General features: G+C 50.1%; 6 protein-coding genes across 6 annotated transcripts; 3 read left to right on the top strand and 3 right to left on the bottom strand.

Annotated features, from left to right (window-relative positions):
* Positions 1-1,416: 1,416 nt before the first annotated feature.
* On the bottom strand, positions 1,417-3,248 carry BO97DRAFT_473681 (uncharacterized protein; the record flags this gene model as incomplete). The annotated part of the gene is made up of 1 exon (XM_025700260.1): positions 1,417-3,248. The coding sequence occupies exon 1, from the start codon at positions 3,052-3,054 to the stop codon at positions 1,417-1,419; it is 1,638 nt and encodes a 545-aa protein (XP_025546615.1). The 5' UTR covers positions 3,055-3,248.
* A 677-nt stretch (positions 3,249-3,925) lies between these two features.
* On the top strand, positions 3,926-6,888 carry sip5 (Sip5p). The gene is made up of 2 exons (XM_025690857.1): positions 3,926-4,577; positions 4,636-6,888. The coding sequence occupies exons 1-2, from the start codon at positions 4,212-4,214 to the stop codon at positions 6,679-6,681; spliced, it is 2,412 nt and encodes an 803-aa protein (XP_025546614.1). The 5' UTR covers positions 3,926-4,211; the 3' UTR covers positions 6,682-6,888.
* Positions 6,889-8,551: 1,663 nt separating this feature from the next.
* BO97DRAFT_409028 (uncharacterized protein) lies at positions 8,552-9,841 on the top strand. Its single transcript, XM_025695979.1, has one exon. It carries the CDS (start codon positions 8,730-8,732, stop codon positions 9,489-9,491), a length of 762 nt encoding a protein of 253 aa, XP_025546613.1. The 5' UTR covers positions 8,552-8,729; the 3' UTR covers positions 9,492-9,841.
* Positions 9,842-9,860: 19 nt separating this feature from the next.
* On the bottom strand, positions 9,861-11,146 carry BO97DRAFT_378553 (putative G-patch domain protein). Its single transcript, XM_025693118.1, has 2 exons — positions 10,901-11,146; positions 9,861-10,834 (listed from the first exon to the last, which is right to left on the bottom strand). The coding sequence occupies exons 1-2, from the start codon at positions 11,042-11,044 to the stop codon at positions 9,878-9,880; spliced, it is 1,101 nt and encodes a 366-aa protein (XP_025546612.1). The 5' UTR covers positions 11,045-11,146; the 3' UTR covers positions 9,861-9,877.
* A 571-nt stretch (positions 11,147-11,717) lies between these two features.
* Positions 11,718-13,463, top strand: BO97DRAFT_438411 (putative triacylglycerol lipase; the record flags this gene model as incomplete). Its single annotated transcript, XM_025697913.1, has 3 exons — positions 11,718-11,942; positions 12,019-12,366; positions 12,423-13,463. The coding sequence occupies 3 exons, from the start codon at positions 11,718-11,720 to the stop codon at positions 13,461-13,463; spliced, it is 1,614 nt and encodes a 537-aa protein (XP_025546611.1).
* A 387-nt stretch (positions 13,464-13,850) lies between these two features.
* BO97DRAFT_409025 (snoRNA-binding rRNA-processing protein NOP14) lies at positions 13,851-16,955 on the bottom strand. Its single transcript, XM_025695978.1, has 2 exons — positions 16,628-16,955; positions 13,851-16,558 (listed from the first exon to the last, which is right to left on the bottom strand). Exons 1-2 carry the CDS (start codon positions 16,910-16,912, stop codon positions 14,051-14,053), a joined length of 2,793 nt encoding a protein of 930 aa, XP_025546610.1. The 5' UTR covers positions 16,913-16,955; the 3' UTR covers positions 13,851-14,050.

Genomic DNA, 16,955 nt, shown 5'->3' with positions numbered 1-16,955 from the left:
TGTCGAGTCCCATGGCTTCGTATCGGCCGTCGTTCCCTATCACTCCCATATCCGCCAATCGTTCCCCGGATCCTTGGCAACACGTGACGAACAGACCCAATGCCTGTACCTCGGTGTATCTTATTAGCAGAAAGGGTATGGGTCGGTGACACTTCACGAATTTTGACCTCTCGAGAATAATTCCTTATATCCGACTTTTAACAGTAATAACTCAACGAATTCTTCTATAAAGTAGTCTAAATCTAAGAGAATAGATTTTTTAGATACTATTTTATATATAAATCTCCTAAAAAGTAAGATTTAAGTCTACTATTAAGTTATTATCTTAGTATTAAGGTTTTATTCGAAAATCTACTTTTTCTGATATAACTTTTTAAATATAGAAGCTATGGATTTCAATTTTAAAACATGTATAGAATTACCTTTATTTTATATTATATAGAACAAAGAATCAAGTTTTGATCTATATTTAAAAAGTTATTAAAGAAAAACCAATTTTTATACTAAAAAGGCCAAGAAATCAGGATTCCAAGAAAATATAAAGATTTTGGGAAATTTAAAATGCCTAATAGATAGATCTTAGTATATGTTAACTTATATTTAAAATCTACGGAGCCATGTACCAAAAGTTATAGAACAACGCTAAATTCTACAGTGTATTGCGATTACTCTATACAGGTATAATATTATTAATTTAGTATATAAATGTTGTACAATACCCGGGGTAGCTGCACCCAGTACCTCCGGCCTCCACTGATTCGACGGGCTTTCAATCCGTCTACTCACGTCATTCGTAGCTAGCTCCCCCTCCTTTGATGATGTATATAGCCAGACTGTTGTACCCTGGGGAATACAGGATCCCCAAGGATTAGTCTTGCAATGAAGGGCTAGTTGCTTTTTTACCTGACCCCCGGTCTTCTACTCCGTTATAGTAGATGTTGACAATAAAAGACGGGCAAGCATATTAAGCTAATAAAAGTAAGCCAAGAGTTATAATTATGCACTAAAGCTGCACAATCAATAAAATATATAATAAGATTATAACTATCCCTGCTCTTTATAAGAATATGACCTATATTATTACTATTTCATGTCATTATTTACACATAATGTTACTAGTGTTGTTCCCTAACTTTTTGGGTACACGGCTCCGTGGATTAGTTTTAATAAGTTTTGGTTGAGCTATTTAGATTTAAAGAAAAATTCAGTTTGTATGCGAATACCAGACAACTTAAAATTATTCTTGAGAGGTCAATATTCGTGAGGTGTCACCGATTCATACCGCAGATGTGGGTTGGTCAGAGACGACGAGTACTGTATAAGGGAAAAGTGGCATCGTGCGCCTTTCTTTCTGTGATTATGACACAAACAAATGTGTGCCTTAAGCAGTTGAAATTGTAAAAAATTGTAAATATTCTAAGATTTGCCTTTCATGCCCTTGCTCCGGTTTTCACGCTGCCTTTGCTCTTTGGCAGCCTCGCGGCGTCTTCTCTTCCAAGCGCGATTATTGTCTCCCCGGTTTCCCCAGAACCATTTAACGAAGTCCGAGTCCTCTTGGGGCTCAGATACGAACTTTGAAACTGGGGTAGTAACGTAATCGTCATCGTCTATACCCATTGCCCGGGGCTGCTCCTGCTTATTCCAATCGATAGTTCGAGCGACTAATGCCGTATCAGGTGTTGGGGCCGCGCTTCTTGATCCGCGATCTCTGAGGTCCCTCTTTGTGAAAGGCGTAAGTGGTGCTGCAAATTGGGCTTCCGTCTCTTCCTCCGGTTCATTGTCGTCGTGCCCCCCGAAGAAGCTGAACTGCGGTTTCTCTAAAGTAGAGGTCTCGCCAGATGTGCCAGGCGCTGGTCTCTTAAATAGAGCCTCTAAGGGATGAACATCCTGAGTGGACGCTGCCCGATCAATATTAACAAAAGGAAAAGATTGATGCCCTGATGAGTGTGACCCTGCCAGAGTCCCTCCCGAATCTGCCTGGCATGACTGCGACAAGTTTCTCCCTTTGTCAGCGATCGGGTCATCTGGTGGGTCAAAAGAGCTTGATGAGGCAGAATCGTCACTCTCAGATTCTTCGGAATCCTCTTCGGGCGAAGAGTCTTCTTCGGACGAGGTCGCACCGCTAGATGAAGTCCAATCCTCTGATTCATCGGTCGAACCCGCTTCTTCGGCGATAATTGTTTGCTTGTCTTCTGGCTTTCGGAAGGCTGCGGTGCTATCCTCCTTAGCGGCTCGTGGCTTCTCTTTGGCCCCTGGAATGCATCCCGGCCTATACTGGTCTGTCTTGATCCGATCACTGACAGGCTCTTTCACATTTCCGGTTTTGTCCACCCAGCCCGTGCCTTCAACGAATGTCACTGTGTCCGCTAATTCATCGTGTCCAGACCGCAAGAAGCTAGGATGTTTGATCGTTCTAGAGAACTCATGAACAACAGTCTCTTGGGTAGACTTCTTCTTCTTCGACTGTTTCTCCTGCTTTTTGTCTGGTGATGACACCACCCGGTTAGGAGGAAGTTTCGTGCGAAACAAGCATTCTTCCTTTTCGGTATACTTAGACTTTGCCTGTGACTTGGCTGACTTCCCCTCCTTCCCCTCCTTGCCCTTCTTATTTCTTTTCTCTGCTTTGCGCCTGTCCTGTTTGGCGTCTGCCGACTCCGTCCAGCCTCGCTTCACTTTGCGGTCAACTGGAATTTCATACCCTTCGAGTGTTTCTTCCATTGCCTTTCGCTTCTTGACCTTCTTGTCTGATAGGGGCCTTGAGGCAACCTTGTTGGACGTTTCATCTTCATTGCTTTGCTTTTTTGGTGGGCGAGCCGTATCAACCTTGAATTTGCGACCTTTCAGAATAGAACCATTGAGCTTCTTTTTGATTCTCTCCGCCTCCATTGCTGGCAGCGTCACGTAGCCGTAATTGTTTTCGGGGAAAGTCGGGATACAATGAAAGGATATCTCCGTGGCTACGGGTCGAACGGCTGGTGGTAGAACGGAGGGAAGGAGTTCTGCGTTGAAAGGGGTGATGTGAAGTCGTTTGGTCTCGGGCACTGGGTCCGTCATTTGTTGCGTTGAATGTGTCGGAATTGAGCGAGTGGGACGGAGTAATCAAGATCGCATCGGCATGGCTTGCTTTATAAGTGTGTTGATAGGAACCTTGAGAAGATCAAAGTAGAGAATTGATTTCAGATAGATGTCTCTATATGCAAAGTATATAGCCGTGCCAAAACGTAGTGGGTATTTCCAGAATAGCTGCCCAGATTCTACAACAAGAGGGGGAAAAAAAAAGGATGCCGAAACTGATAACGGGTCAATTTGGATGATGGATTTTCCGGTCCGCTAATCCAGCAGTACGGAGGTGTGGCGCAAGATCACCTAGCCACACTGTACTTGGAAACGCGCCCGTTCCTCACCGCCGTTGTATTTAGACTGTACAGTACTCCGCTCGGCGCACTTCACAGGCGGAAGTCTGAACACTGTGGAACTCAATTGGGTGAAGTCATCGATTACGATTCGCCGTTACCAGGTGCCCACCGTTAGGTACCGTTCTAACTCTACCCTTTTGGAACGGAAAACTGTATCTTACCGTATCCCGGCATGATCAAACCTTCCGTCCCGTTCCTCGGCCTTGCTGTCTGACTGTCTGACTTGCATTCACTAGTTAGTTATTGCTCGGTCGTTTCCAAGTTCTTTTCTCTCCTCTTTCTCATCGTATCCCATCTTTCTCTCAGTCGGCCTTACTTAGACAACCATCAACCAGCTCATCTTATCGTTTTCATGTTGTTTTGAGTCCTCACTTCCTTCCTATTCCCTCTCCCTCATCCCCCTTATTCGGCCCCAGATTATGACCTATCGTCCCGCGGTTAGCTCGAGCCCGCACTTCTGATCTCATCGCCGCTTCCAGCTTCACCCTTGTCCGCTCACATGGCCACGTCGGATTTCCTCGCGTTTTGTCTCTATTCTTGCTCGAGCAACTGACAAACCTCTGCCTTATGCTTCGTTTGCTCTCATCCTTGTGCCGCCCAGTGTCTTGCGGGTGAACAAGTTCCCTGCTTCTGCATATCATTCCAATCATTTTCTAGCCTCTTCCATCGTTGATTATCGGCCGAGGAATTCGCCGCCTCTCCGCTTGCTCAGTCGGGACTCTTCAAGCGGCCTTCCACTTCCTGTCCCGTTGGTATTCAACCACCTAGCCCTCCTTCTTTCATTGTTTGTTCGAAATGGGCAATTCGCAGACGAAAGAAAGTAGATCGTCTCTTGCTACGCCAGGCCGCAGAAGCCATCATCTTGGCCCGTATGGCGACCGCCAACACGCGGAGGGTTCTAGATCGACTCGAGGCAGCAGACCTGATCTGTCCATCCTTGGGATTAACACACATCCTGAACGAGATGTGGCCTCTCTCGAGCATCGGCGAGAAACGAGACAGGAGCGTGAAGCTCGCCGGCTCGAGAAGGAACGGATAGTCCGGATCAAAGAACGAGAGCGTAGTATGAAAGAAGAGCATGTTGATGGTGGCTACTTGGTAACACAAGGCGTATATACTGGGACAGAAGACTTCAACAAGGGTGTGGTGCGACAATTAATGGTAAGCCCGCGATGATCTCGACTTGGCTACATGATGGAACCTAACTCAGCTTGCCCAGATGGAACGGCGACTTGCACCTTTCTGGAGAGGTCTAAACGACTTTTCAGACTCATGGACAGAACATCAGCTCATGGCAGCAGCACGAGGCCTGCCAATTCCTCCTCCGGACGAAATCCCTCCGGAGCTGGAGTATAAGAACCCGCCGAAGTCTGGGGAAGATGCCCGGGAGGCGTCGGATACAGCTCCAGTCCAACATTTGATGGTTCCTATCACCTCCAGATCTCAATCGTGCGGCTCCGATGTCTCTCAGTCATCCACACCTGCGCACTCGCTTCCCTCGCCAACATCACCTATTGCTTCCGGCACTTCCAGCTCACCTATGTTTCGGTCTCGCGCAAAGACGCTGGCATCTCTCTCCACGTCTAAGCATGGCATCCAGTCCGACACAACGTCTCGAGAAATCCAGCTCCCGCACGATCCATTCGTCAATGGACAGCCAATTGAAGCATATCTGTACAAAGCCGCTGCCGAATGCCCTATTTGCTTCCTGTATTATCCGCCTTATCTCAACCGGACAAGATGTTGCGACCAGCCGATTTGTTCCGAGTGCTTTGTCCAGATCAAACGACCTGACCCGCACCCCCCAGAACATGGAGGGCCAGATCCAACTGTTCAGTCGGCGGCTGATGGCGAACGTTCAGAAATTGAGGATGGCCAGTTAGTATCCGAGCCGGCGGCGTGTCCGTTTTGCGTTCAGCCTGAATTTGGAGTCACCTATTCACCACCGCCATTTCGCCGAGGATTGGCTTACGCAAGTGATATTGGCGCCCGACCAAATTTCACCTCCCCGCTATCTTCTAGCTCATCCCTTTCTTCTAGCGCTGCCCCCGCGACAGGTCGTCGTCGCGCGACGTCATTATCTGCTAATGACCCAACGGTGATTACAACAGATAGGGTTCGGCCTGATTGGGCACAAAAGCTAGCAAACGCCCGGGCGCATGCCGCGCGACGATCTGCAGCAGCAACTGCGCTCCACACTGCAGCATATCTCATGCACAACAACGGCTCTGGTAGCGACTCTCGAAATTTTGGCCTTGGAAGAAGGAGCGTCATGCGACGGAATGGAGGACCGGATCATCAGAGCGCATCCTCGCGAACCGGCTCCCCTGCGCTCCAGGCCCTTGCATTTCTGACAGACCGTCGTGCCGTGGGTCAAGAAAGTTATCCCGCAGAAGAGGGTTCGAATAACCTGGCCCCACCACGCAGCCGATCAAGAAGGAATCGTATCGATGACTTGGAGGAAATGATGATGATGGAAGCCATTCGGCTGAGTTTGGCCAGTGAAGAGGAGCGGCGCAAGAGGGAGGAGAAGGAAGCGAAAAAGGAAGCCAAGCGAAAAGAGAAAGAAGCCAAGAAGGCGGAGAAAGTTGCGCGCAAGACAGGCCTGTCCAGTAACAATGCCAGCAATTCAGCCCTGGATATACCTGGCGATTTCACACTCGGTAGAGTCATTAGCACCTCTTCCTCGGTCACTGGTGAAGAAGTTCCCTCCACCGGCAAGGGTAAGGAGGTAGACCGTGCGTCACCTTTAGGACAGCTAGGTAGTATTCCTACCGATGTTGATTCTAGCCTTGAAGGCGCGCAGCCTTCGCCAGCTGTCCCTACGACGCCGGTCGACCACGCCCTACCGTTGCCATCCTCGTCGCTCGCGCGACCATCGCACTTACGCCATGTATCTAGCGCATCTTCATCGTTTTCATCTCTCGTGGAATCGATGAATGATGGCCATACTGGACTCCATACGTCTGCCGATGGTGCAAGCTCCTCCGCCGAGCCGCTGTTTAACTTCCGGAGTCTGGCCGCTGTGATTGGGGATGAAGATAAAGGCAATGGAGGAACGGAACACGTGGAAGATACACCACCGAAGCCCGATGCGTCGAGGGCGGCATCTGAACCCCAGTCAGCTGCCGCCAATGATGAACTAGTGGCCGAGCCGGCGTCTGCTTTGGATGTGCATTGCAACGAAGAGTTGACCCCGAAAGAGCTAAAACCTCGGTCGGTTGAGTTGACAGGCGCTACAAGAAATACAGAGACCACTTCTTAGCTCTTAAGTCTCGCCTTGGGATGCTCTTCTGTTTATTCAGCTGGCTCTCGACATTGCCCCGGATTTGCGCTCATTTCCGTGTTGGAGATGATGTACAAGGTGCACAATGCGACCAGCTTCCTATAAGCGCAAGTCGATTCTGGGACACTCTCTATGTTTTGCTATTGCTGCACTTGATATATCACTGCCTCTGGGTATGTGCATAATTGGACCGGATATGTTATTTTGTTGCTGGTCCCTGTTTCTTTTGTCTTTATATACATACCGTTGCATAGATTTGGCACCCGTCTTCAACCTGGCTCTTTTCCTATCTTTCTCCAATTAGCAACGCTCGATACCTCTTCCGAGATTTCACGAATGTCTGGGCGGTCTCTCCTGGGAATGAGGATGGCCGCAAGTGGTGTCGCGAGCATTCAACTGAATGGAGGTCGGAGAAAAATCCAATTCGGAATACTTAGGATCCCCGCAACTGATGCAAAGTGCATGTCATTATATGACAATCCTGGCTGAATGATGTGCGAGGTCAGAGTGGAGCGCGATCCTGTAATAGTCTCGGGATCTTGAAGCTGTTTCAGCTCATGCAACGGAGGCTCCACCGGAGAATTATTCAGAAGGTATTCGGACATTCAGTACCAGCTCAGTACTCATCTCCACTTTGTACTACCGACCCTATAAGTACCTTAGGTTCTACCTACTGAAGTTGAGCCATTCGGGGAATACAGTAAGATTCCCACGTGCTCGAATTAAAATTTCTGACTCGCGTCGGAGGGAGGGTGTTGGAAGAGACAGATCGGCTGTATTTTCTGCTTTTTACCCTTCCCCCACCCCCTGTTTTTCCTCCATACAGCATAGGGGAGGAATACATCTATTCATTCTTCCTTTTAATGAGCAAGAAAGAGAGAGACTGCGTGTATATGTGTGTACGTAGTATGTGTATGAGAGATTGACATTATGTCAAGAGACTCAAGACTGTTGCGTTCTTCTGCCCGGCGCCAGACCAGGGTCCATCATTCCTCAGCTTGCACTCTCATTCGTCCTAGTGCTATCGCTTCTGAGCACGGATCTTATTGAATCTTTCAATCACTCGATAATACTCGGTGGTACTGTTAGGAAGACTAGGGATTAATAGAGATTGGGTGAATTGGAGTGCGTAGACAGGGTGGCAATGGCAGATCGACCTGCAATTTGTCTCAGGTGTTTGGGATCAGAATCGGACTGTCAAATTGACTTCAAAGCTGTTACTGATCCGTCTCTCTCTGACTACCCATCCGATAAGACCGGCAAAGGGCGCGGAATTCCGGTTGATGGCTGGAATGACCCCAAAGGATCGAAAATGACGCTATCGTTCACAAATCCTTGCGACGGACTGACGCGATACTGGCTGTCATCTCTCTCCTTTTCTTGTCTTTCTGGTTCGTCACGATCGAACGTGCTTGAGTCTCTCTGCCTTGGATTCGGCCTGCCGACTATCTGCGGCGCTGCGCAGCTTGTCAGTGGATCCGTGGTTCAGCGCTTTCCCCCCTTTCAATTTCAATTTTTTTTTTCTTTTACCCTTATTGCTTTCCCTGTTAGAAAGTTAACTTCCGAACTTGCGCGTTCCTGGATCGAAATCCGGATTCAGGTTTACTGGAGTTTGGCGGCGCAATCCACTTTCCCTGGTCTTCTTCACATTGGTCAATCACAGAGGAAACAGACAGGAAGAGATAAAACCTTACCCATTTAGTAGTCTGTTCGATATGTGATTATCCTAATGTCGGACCTGTCTGTCCCATAGAGATTTGCTCTAAAAAAAGTTCCCTCCTCTATTTCTCAGCCCCCCTCCTCTCCCTCCCTCCTCTTGTATTCTTCTCTTGCATTATTCTCCGATCTTCATATGTTCTTGATTAGCTCAAGCTCATTATATACACTTTTTTCTCTTTTGTTTTCTTCTCTCGAAAGAGAAAAACCCCTTCAGATACCTTCCCTTCGTCCCCGGCCAACTGCTCTGCCTCCCCAATCCAGTCAATTGCCCTCGGTCTACCGCAGACACAGTGCACCGACGAGGCAAGATGGCCATCCTAGATAAAGAGAACCGATCTCGCGGCCTGCGGGTGCCGTCCTTTGCCAAAAAAGGCTTCAAGCAGAAGTCTTCCGATTCTTTACCCACTAAAGAATCCGTACCCGTCCAGCCTTCGGCAGCTCCTGCTGTGAGCCCCCCACGATCCGAATCCATTCCGGCACCTCCGCCGTTCCGATCGCAAGAGCCCGACGAACTCCCACCCCCCACTGTGCAATCCTCTGCTGCCCTGGGGTCTTTGATCAACGGTCACAGCCAGCGCCCTCCTTACAGCCCGCCAGACGGTCCCCTCCCCGAACCTCCAGTGTTTCGGGCTTACCGGCCGCCTGCTCCGCCGCAACCGACCCCCCCGTCCAGCGAAGAAGATCTGGAACCGGAACCCAATCGCCCCGGCGGGATAGATTCTCTAGATGATTTCGTCCCTGAACCCGAACCTGAAACGGAGGCTCCTGTGGACTCCGTCTCAAGCGAAGAGGATAGAGGCCCGTGGACGCCTCCCGACTACGAGCCGGTGGCTGCGCCGTTGAACAAACTGCATTATGCTTGTTATCAGGACCATCGGTCCATGCCCCCTGCCAATAATACCTGGTATGCGCTGCCATGTATGACTTGCCAAAAGTTCGACCACGAAATGCGACATCGGTGTGTTTTCTGCTGTCTGCGCATATGCGGAGGATGTTATCAGGCTCTGCAGAAATGCCCTAACCGTTCGTTGGCGCACTTGATGAAGTCGCTGCCCTCTCCTCAGCCATAATTGAAAGGCTTCTAGGATACAGCTTCTCACACCGCAAAGGGCTTGGAGAGAGGGCGGGCGATCCTTAAGGCCCTTTCTCTTGCTCTCCACCCCCACCTCCTCATTCCTCGTCTTTATATACCTCCACTTGGTCTTATTCCTTCATTTACACATTCGCGCGGAACAAGATTTCCCTCAAGTTGCTAATATGATTTTCGTGTGGTATAAGATTAGGTGCCCTAATACTGGCGATTAGGGCTTCTATCTGGAGCATCGTTATCGGAATTTACGCTGGGCATAACGGACCAGCTTGTAATCGACGGGTACAACCTCAATGATATAATTATAATGCTTATCAGGAACAAGTCAATGACAAATATTGTATTATGTATAGTATTCGTGTCCGGTCAATCATGATCTTCCTCACTTAGCCCTGGGCACCCCTCCATCTCGCCCGTCTCGTATCGATGCTTGCACCAGAAACAGTAGTAGTGTTGTTCGCGTAGATAATGTATCAGCCGGGACAGCTGCTCGCTCGGTCCTAGCGCATTGAATTCATCTAACTGGGGGTCCTCTCCTTCAACTTCTTGCTCGAGAACCATTGACGGGTCCCGTCGCTCCCCGACAGCTTCCTCTTCATCTCGATCCTGTGTCGGATCATTGTAACCTGGTAGGCGCGGGTGGGGAAAGAAGGAGGAAGGCAGCGATGTTTGAAGCATATGGCGCGTCTGAAGGTCTCGTTCTTTCTCCTCGCGTTCACGAACTAGCCCACGATAGAGGATATTAATTTGAGAAGTCGGCTTGATCTTGGCCTTGATCTCCTTTATCACAGGTTCGCTGGGTGTCTCATCTTGGGCTTGGGGTGAAGGCTCCTTCCCTTCAACAAGCCTACGTGAATTGTGTGCGCCAAAGGGCGTACCCTCGCCCGTCTCAGTCTCTGCATCCAAGCGTTCAGCAACCTTCTGCGCAGCAAGTACCTGCGCCTCCGTCCTGCGTATCTCCCGCTCGAGTCGCACCCGATCGCGGTAATCACCCTCGTCCTCTTTCACTTTTTTGGCAAAGTGCTCCGCTTCTTCGAGGAACTTTCGCTTCCGATCATTGTCCAGCCCAATTCCGCCTCGATCCTCTTTAATCACCAGGTGGAGGGGCTCGGACCGAAGCCGAGCGTCGGGGCCGTTCGAATTTATTTCTTGAGTCGACACAGGCTTGCCTAACGCTTGTCCAGGTTTGAAGCCCAATTTGGCCATCATCTGGAAGCCCTTGTTGTTGGGATTCAGCGCGCTTGTCGCGAGAGCCGCATCGCGACGGGCTGCTTCATCGGCGGCGCGCTCAGCTTTTGAGGGGACTCTGGCACGCGCTTCAGCCTACCAGGAACGGTCGGTAAGCGTATGATCTCAATGGATCTTCAACTTTGACCCTGATATACTCACTTCTCGTTGTTGTCGACGCTTCTTTTGCGTGAAAGTCTCCTTCTGTTGTGGTTCTTCAATTATCATGGACATGTAATCATCTTCCTCCTCTTCTGTCTCCGGCCTCGAGCGTGCGGGGGTCTTGGCCAGGGGGTGAGGGGCCATTTCCGGCAACAAGGTGCGCCGGAGTAAAAAATAGATGCCGTGAAATCGAGAATTGCGCCTCACTTCTCTAGAAGGACGCTAGCCAAGTCAGACGGAGTAACAAGCTCAGCACAAACAAGTCAACTGGGCGGAAGACAGCGTCAAGCAGGGAAGATCGACTGCGGGGAAGCAGTTAAGCAGATGCGGAGGAGCGGATTTTCCCTCTCCGGGTGGCCTTCCTATTCGGGCCTCCGTCATTCTCGAATCTCGACCTCACCGACAGACCTGAGTCCCTGACTATTCATCAACACGTCACTCACGGCTCACGGCTCACGGCTCACGGCTCGGGGTGTACAACATGTCTGGACTTGGCGTTGAAGATATTCTTATTTGTTGGCAATTGTTCAGTTAGGTCTCCTACTCCGGAGCATATTGCTCCCTGCGTCAATCATTGCCGAGAAGCCTTGGATGACGGCTCACACACATCATGTGATAATGCAAGGAGAGCTCTTTGGATGGAAGGGCGGAACGATGGAATCTCCCAAAACATGTTCGTCAGGGGTCTCGACTCTGGTAGGTAGGCCATTCAAAAGGGATGCTTTGTTCGCACAGCATGAAAGCTCGGTGTAAATACACTTGGGATCTACAGTAGGTAAGCCCTTCACGGCTGCTACTTGACATCATCGCCTTTATCATGAGACTGCCCTCTCTTACACTGGTCATCTGCCTTGCTCAATATGTGGAATGCTTCCGAAATGTGACTGTTGACCTTGGCTACTCACAGTATCGCGGCCAAGCCCTCGCCAATGGCATTGTGCAATGGTTAGGAATACGCTATGCTGCTCCTCCTGTGGGTTCATTGCGATTCGCTGCGCCCCAGGATCCAGAGAGAAAGGAAGGCATTCAGACTGCCTTGCAGGTATTGCCATGGGGGCTCTCCCTGGCTGTAACGAACAGCCATTGTCCCCGAATCGACGCTGACATTTCCGGTTTAGCATGGTCCCTTGTGTATACCCACCGATCAGTACCCCATTCCAGCTGGGACATCCGAAGACTGTTTATTCCTTGATGTGTACGCTCCCAATAGGGGAAGGAATGCATCGAAGCTGCCGGTCTTTGTCTTTATTCAGGGAGGAGGCTTTAATGCAGACTCGAATGCCAACTTTAACGGAACTGGATTGATCCAGGCATCAAAGAATGGCATCGTCGTGCTCAACTTTAACTACCGAGTTGGTCCGTATGGGTTTCTGTCAGGTGCTGAGGTGTTAAAGGGCGGAAGTGTAAACAACGGGCTCAAAGATCAAATAAAAGTCTTGCAGTGGGTTCAGAGCCATATAAGCAAGGCAAGATATAGCTCCTTCGAACATCCATCACCGGCGCTGACCATCTCTCACTTCAGTTTGGCGGTGATCCTAAACATGTGGTTATCGGAGGTGATAGCGCAGGAGCAGCATCGATCACTCTGCTTCTCTCGGCCTATGGCGGAGAAGACCAAGGCCTCTTCCATGCTGCAGCAGCAGAATCACAAAGCTTCGCCACCATGCTGACTGCCAATGAGTCTCAATTTGCATATAACAATCTCGTGATCCGCACTGGTTGCGCGAGCGAGGAGGACACCCTATCATGCTTACGCGAATTGGATACAGCAAGTTTACAGCGGCAGAACATTGGCACCCCCCTCCCTGATGCACAGAAGCCGCCCCTCTATTTCTATGCGCCTTCCATTGATGGCGACTTGGTCCCCGACTACACGTATCGGCAATTCTCCCAAGGGCATTTCATCAAAGTCCCTGTCATCTTTGGTGATGTGACAAATGAAGGTACGACATTTGTACCGAAGAGTATTTCCAGCGTGGGCGAAGCCGATACTTTTATTCAAAGCCAGTTTCCGGCAATCCGACTAGACCAGCTCGCCAAGATCAACCATTTATATCTCGCTAAGGACCAGACCATCTCATTTCCCAATGCTGGTTTGTACTGGCGACCAACCAGCAACGCATACGGCGAACTGCGCTACAACTGCCCCGGTATCGCCATGTCAACGGCATTTTCACAAGCGGGAATGAAGAGCTGGAACTATCACTATGCAGTTCAGGACCCTGATTATGAAGCCTCGGGGGAGGGCGTGTATCATGTGGTGGAATTGAATGCCATCTGGGGCCCACAGTATGTGTCTGGGACCCCGCCTACTTCATACTTCACTTCGAACGCTGCTATCATCCCGGTAATGCAAGGGTACTGGACAAGCTTCATCAAGAGCTTCGATCCCAATCTCTATCGCTACCCTGGAAGTCCAGAATGGGAGACCTGGAGTGATGATGGCGATAGCCACCGTCGGCTCTTCATTAGGACGAACGACACCAAGATGGAGATGGTGCCACTGGACCAAAGGGCAAGATGCGATTACCTGATCAGCATCGGCATTGCTTTGCAACAGTGAGTCCCTCTTGGACCATGCTATTTTCTGTTTAGAAAAGGGGGATTGCGTTGGTTCCTTGTACATGCTTAATCTGCCTCTACGAATGCACGTACATATTACTTGCGCTGGACTGTGGATTCATACACGTAGCCCTGGTGTGGACAAATTTGAGCCGCCCAGGGGTGCTCCTTAACCCGGTTTCTTGATTTATTGGTGTTATTATCATACAGCCAGGCCTAAGAACCTGTTTACCTGGCCAAAGGCACATTGCCAGGCCTCATATCACTGCCTGGTAGCTTGGTTACGCCGACACATAGCCTAACATACGAAGCCAGTTCAAATATATTGTAATAGGCTGTGAGAAAATACTAGATCGGGATAAAAGCAAAATTCTTTTGTTCTGACCAACTCCGTCGACTAAGATATCTAGTAGATATAACAATGTCGGATATATACACAATTACACACGTCCCAAGCTTGAAATGGGATGCTGGATGATATATGAAACGCAGATCTGGGATTCGTAGAGTCACCCACACACCCATAACCCACCTGCAGTAGACACTTCGAGATCGGTATAAGCTGAGGGAGAATTGCAATGGCTAAGGTCATCGCTTGCCCTGCCGCATCCTCTTAACTCTCTCATAAGCATTAGCCTCCCTGCCCTCCTCATTCTGCACCTCCGCCACAAGTCGCTTGTACTTGCGTTCGTACTCAGCATCACGCTCCTTCTTTTCACGTAGCTTCTCGCGTGCAATGAAGTTGGCGTCCTTGCGGAGCTCGCGCATGGCACCCTTGCGCTCACGCTTGTATTCCGCCTTAAGGCGGTTGGCTTCGGCACGCTCGCGATCGGGGTCGTAGTGTTTGTCTGGGTTGAAGGACTCCTCGAACTTGGGAATGGCGGTCTTGATGGCGAGGGGTCGGTGATTGTGGAGGAGGAGGGGCCGACGAGCGTTACGGGCTTGGGTAAGTTGTGCAGTGATTTTGGTGATGGTTAAATTAAGGTTGTCCAACAACGAGGAGGGGAGAGGGTTCTTGCTGGGTTTGCCCTTGATTTTACTAGTGGTGGTGGTTTCGAGGGCTTGGAGGACGTGAGTGAGGACTTTCTCCACGGGGGAGAAGATCTCGGTGTAGGCGGACTTGCCGGACCAGAGATCGGAGGCGGTGGAAAGAAGATTAACGATGGTGGTGAGAATAGAGAGTTTGAGTTGCTCCTCGTCTTCGGTTTCATCCGTCATGTCCCAGAATTGCAGTTTGCGAGACGACATGAGCTTGGAGGAAAGTCTTAGACGAAGAGACGTCGATGGACTGCGGGAGGGGAAGAATCCCAGGGCGGATGTATCGGTGTACTCCTTGGGGTTGAGATGACAGAGGACGTTGAGAGAGTAGTTGATGAACTCGGGCATGTAGCGTTTGGAGATAGCCTGGTATTGCAGGCAGAGACTGGCTGCGTAGGCGCCCGTGGCGAAGTCAGTGAGAGTATTGACAGAACCCTGACCAAGGTATCTGGCAACACAGAGATGGGCGGGCGTTGCGATGGCATGGAAATGGTCGGAGGTTGGGAAGGTTGTCGCAATGCCAGTCAGGATAACTAAATCGCCGGGATGAAGGTTAAGAGGACGACTAGTCGCAATTTCGCGCAGATGGGCTCTGTATGCCTGGCAAACATTTTCCGGGTGACTCTTAGCCATTGAGTGAATATGACGAAGGATGTTCTCAATGATGGCGAAAGAAGGGTGATCTGGCTGCTCAGCCATGTATGCAACATGTTGAACCAGGATGCCAGCAAAGCGACCAAGCTTGGTTTTGTTGTCACTGTGAAGACGAGGGTGGTGTAGGGCTCGGATTCGTTGAACAACAGTGGGCAGATCCTGCATCGGCACATCTTCAATGATATCGAGAAATTCTTCATGGCTACCGGGGCATGGATACGTGAATGCCAGTCCTTCGCTGGCCTCTGCTGCGCTATTGGCCGCAGCTGTGGCATTTCCAGTGGTAAGGCCAGGAATTGACAGTCCGTTGATAAGCTCGTCTTCTTGCTCATCTTCGTCCTCCTCTTCCTCTGAACCTTCTCCAGTATCCGTGTGCTCCTCCTCGTCGAAAGACAGACTCACATCTGATCTCGTTTCCACGAGATCGTCATCGATAATGAAATCATCTTCATCTTCAACTCCGAGCTCGGGACGAGCGGTCGTCTCGATAGGCTGTTGCAATCCAAAAGCCTTCGCATCGTCGAATACAGACTCATCGTCATCTGATTCCACGCCGTCTTCATCTTCTGCATCTTCCTCACTTTCTGCCCCGGCTTCCGATTCGCTAGATTCTTCGCCACGCATGCGTCGAAGGCGCTCCTCTTCGAGAGTCTTCAAGCGCTGAGCCTCCTCCTCGGCTTTCTCCTCTGCAGTCTTGGTGCGATCCGTGGGTGCAGACCGCTTATCGAAGGTCAATTGCTTGAGACGCTGATCATACTCTCTTTCGGCATCATCGGGGGTTTTCCCTTGCAATAGCGCTACTCGTTCGGGGTTCATTGTTGCCAGGTCATCTTTGGGAGGTTCTGGCTTGGGCGGTGGCTTGACACCCCTCAGCATGTCGAATAGATCAGGAAGTCCTTTGTCGAGTTCTTCTCTTAGGTCGTCATCATCTTCCTTGGCCTTCTGGCGCTCAAGCTTATAGAACTTGGACTTGGCAATAACCTCCTTCATGACCTCGCTTTTTGACTTCTTCCGCTCCGGCTGTTCTCCCCCCTCGTCCCCGTCGTCAAAGGTTATATCCGCCAAATCAGAATCGGCATCTTCCAGCATCCGCTTTCTCTTCCTGGGGAAATCCGAGTCATCGTCGTCTTCCTCCGCGCCAAGGTCACCCTCCTGAAAATCATCTAGATTGACACCCTCACCAAACGAAAGAGTCTCTCCTTTGTGAGTGAGCTGGAATTCCTCATCGTCTTCCTCCAGATTGAACATAGATTCCTTCCTCAGCTTTTTCTGGCTTTGTCTGGCGAATCGCTCGGCCGCTCTCTCTTCCGGCGTCATTGTCGGATCATCCTCGCCGAAACGACGATCGAGAATACCACCAACTTTGTTCCTTCTGTTCATTTCTTGGAGAAGTGTTTGTCGCCTCTATATGAGAGAGAGGGAAAGATATCTTAGCGACAGCCTCGACACCTGTAAAAAGTGGATGAAACCTACCTTCTCTTCACCAAAAGACTTGGTTACACCAGGTCTTGCCTGCGCGGCATTCTTCTTGGGCACATCGCGGGTAGTCACATCGAATTTAGGTCGCGAAGTAGTCTTGATCTCGAACGGATTGAATCTGTCGCGAATCGCCTGCAGGGCGGTGTTGCGCTGGATGCGGTTCTGAGCAGCGACGCCGGACTTTGCATTCTGCTGCTTTTGCTTTTTAGACTGCTGAGGACCCAGCAGCCCGCCATCCCGAAGAGAGGCTTTAAGCTGTTTCAGCTGTGACGGTGGCATCGTTGGGAATCGAGAGAAATTGTCGATGTACACTCTCTGTTCG

This window comes from Aspergillus homomorphus (genome assembly GCF_003184865.1).
Source record: "Aspergillus homomorphus CBS 101889 unplaced genomic scaffold BO97scaffold_66, whole genome shotgun sequence".
Lineage (NCBI taxonomy): Eukaryota > Fungi > Ascomycota > Eurotiomycetes > Eurotiales > Aspergillaceae > Aspergillus > Aspergillus homomorphus.
This window is presented reverse-complemented; position numbering and strand designations above follow the sequence as displayed.

Excerpts from the sequence above, each read along its gene's own strand:
- sip5 (XM_025690857.1), top strand. The coding sequence starts at position 4,212 with ATGGGCAATTCGCAGACGAAAGAAAGTAGATCGTCTCTTGCTACGCCA. Across the intron at positions 4,578-4,635 it reads GTGTGGTGCGACAATTAATG|ATGGAACGGCGACTTGCACC; the intron begins GTAAGCCCGCGA and ends CAGCTTGCCCAG.
- BO97DRAFT_409028 (XM_025695979.1), top strand. The coding sequence starts at position 8,730 with ATGGCCATCCTAGATAAAGAGAACCGATCTCGCGGCCTGCGGGTGCCG.
- BO97DRAFT_378553 (XM_025693118.1), bottom strand. The coding sequence starts at position 11,044 with ATGGCCCCTCACCCCCTGGCCAAGACCCCCGCACGCTCGAGGCCGGAG. Across the intron at positions 10,835-10,900 it reads AGCGTCGACAACAACGAGAA|GCTGAAGCGCGTGCCAGAGT; the intron begins GTGAGTATATCA and ends CGTTCCTGGTAG.
- BO97DRAFT_409025 (XM_025695978.1), bottom strand. The coding sequence starts at position 16,912 with ATGCCACCGTCACAGCTGAAACAGCTTAAAGCCTCTCTTCGGGATGGC. Across the intron at positions 16,559-16,627 it reads AGTCTTTTGGTGAAGAGAAG|AGGCGACAAACACTTCTCCA; the intron begins GTAGGTTTCATC and ends TCTCTCATATAG.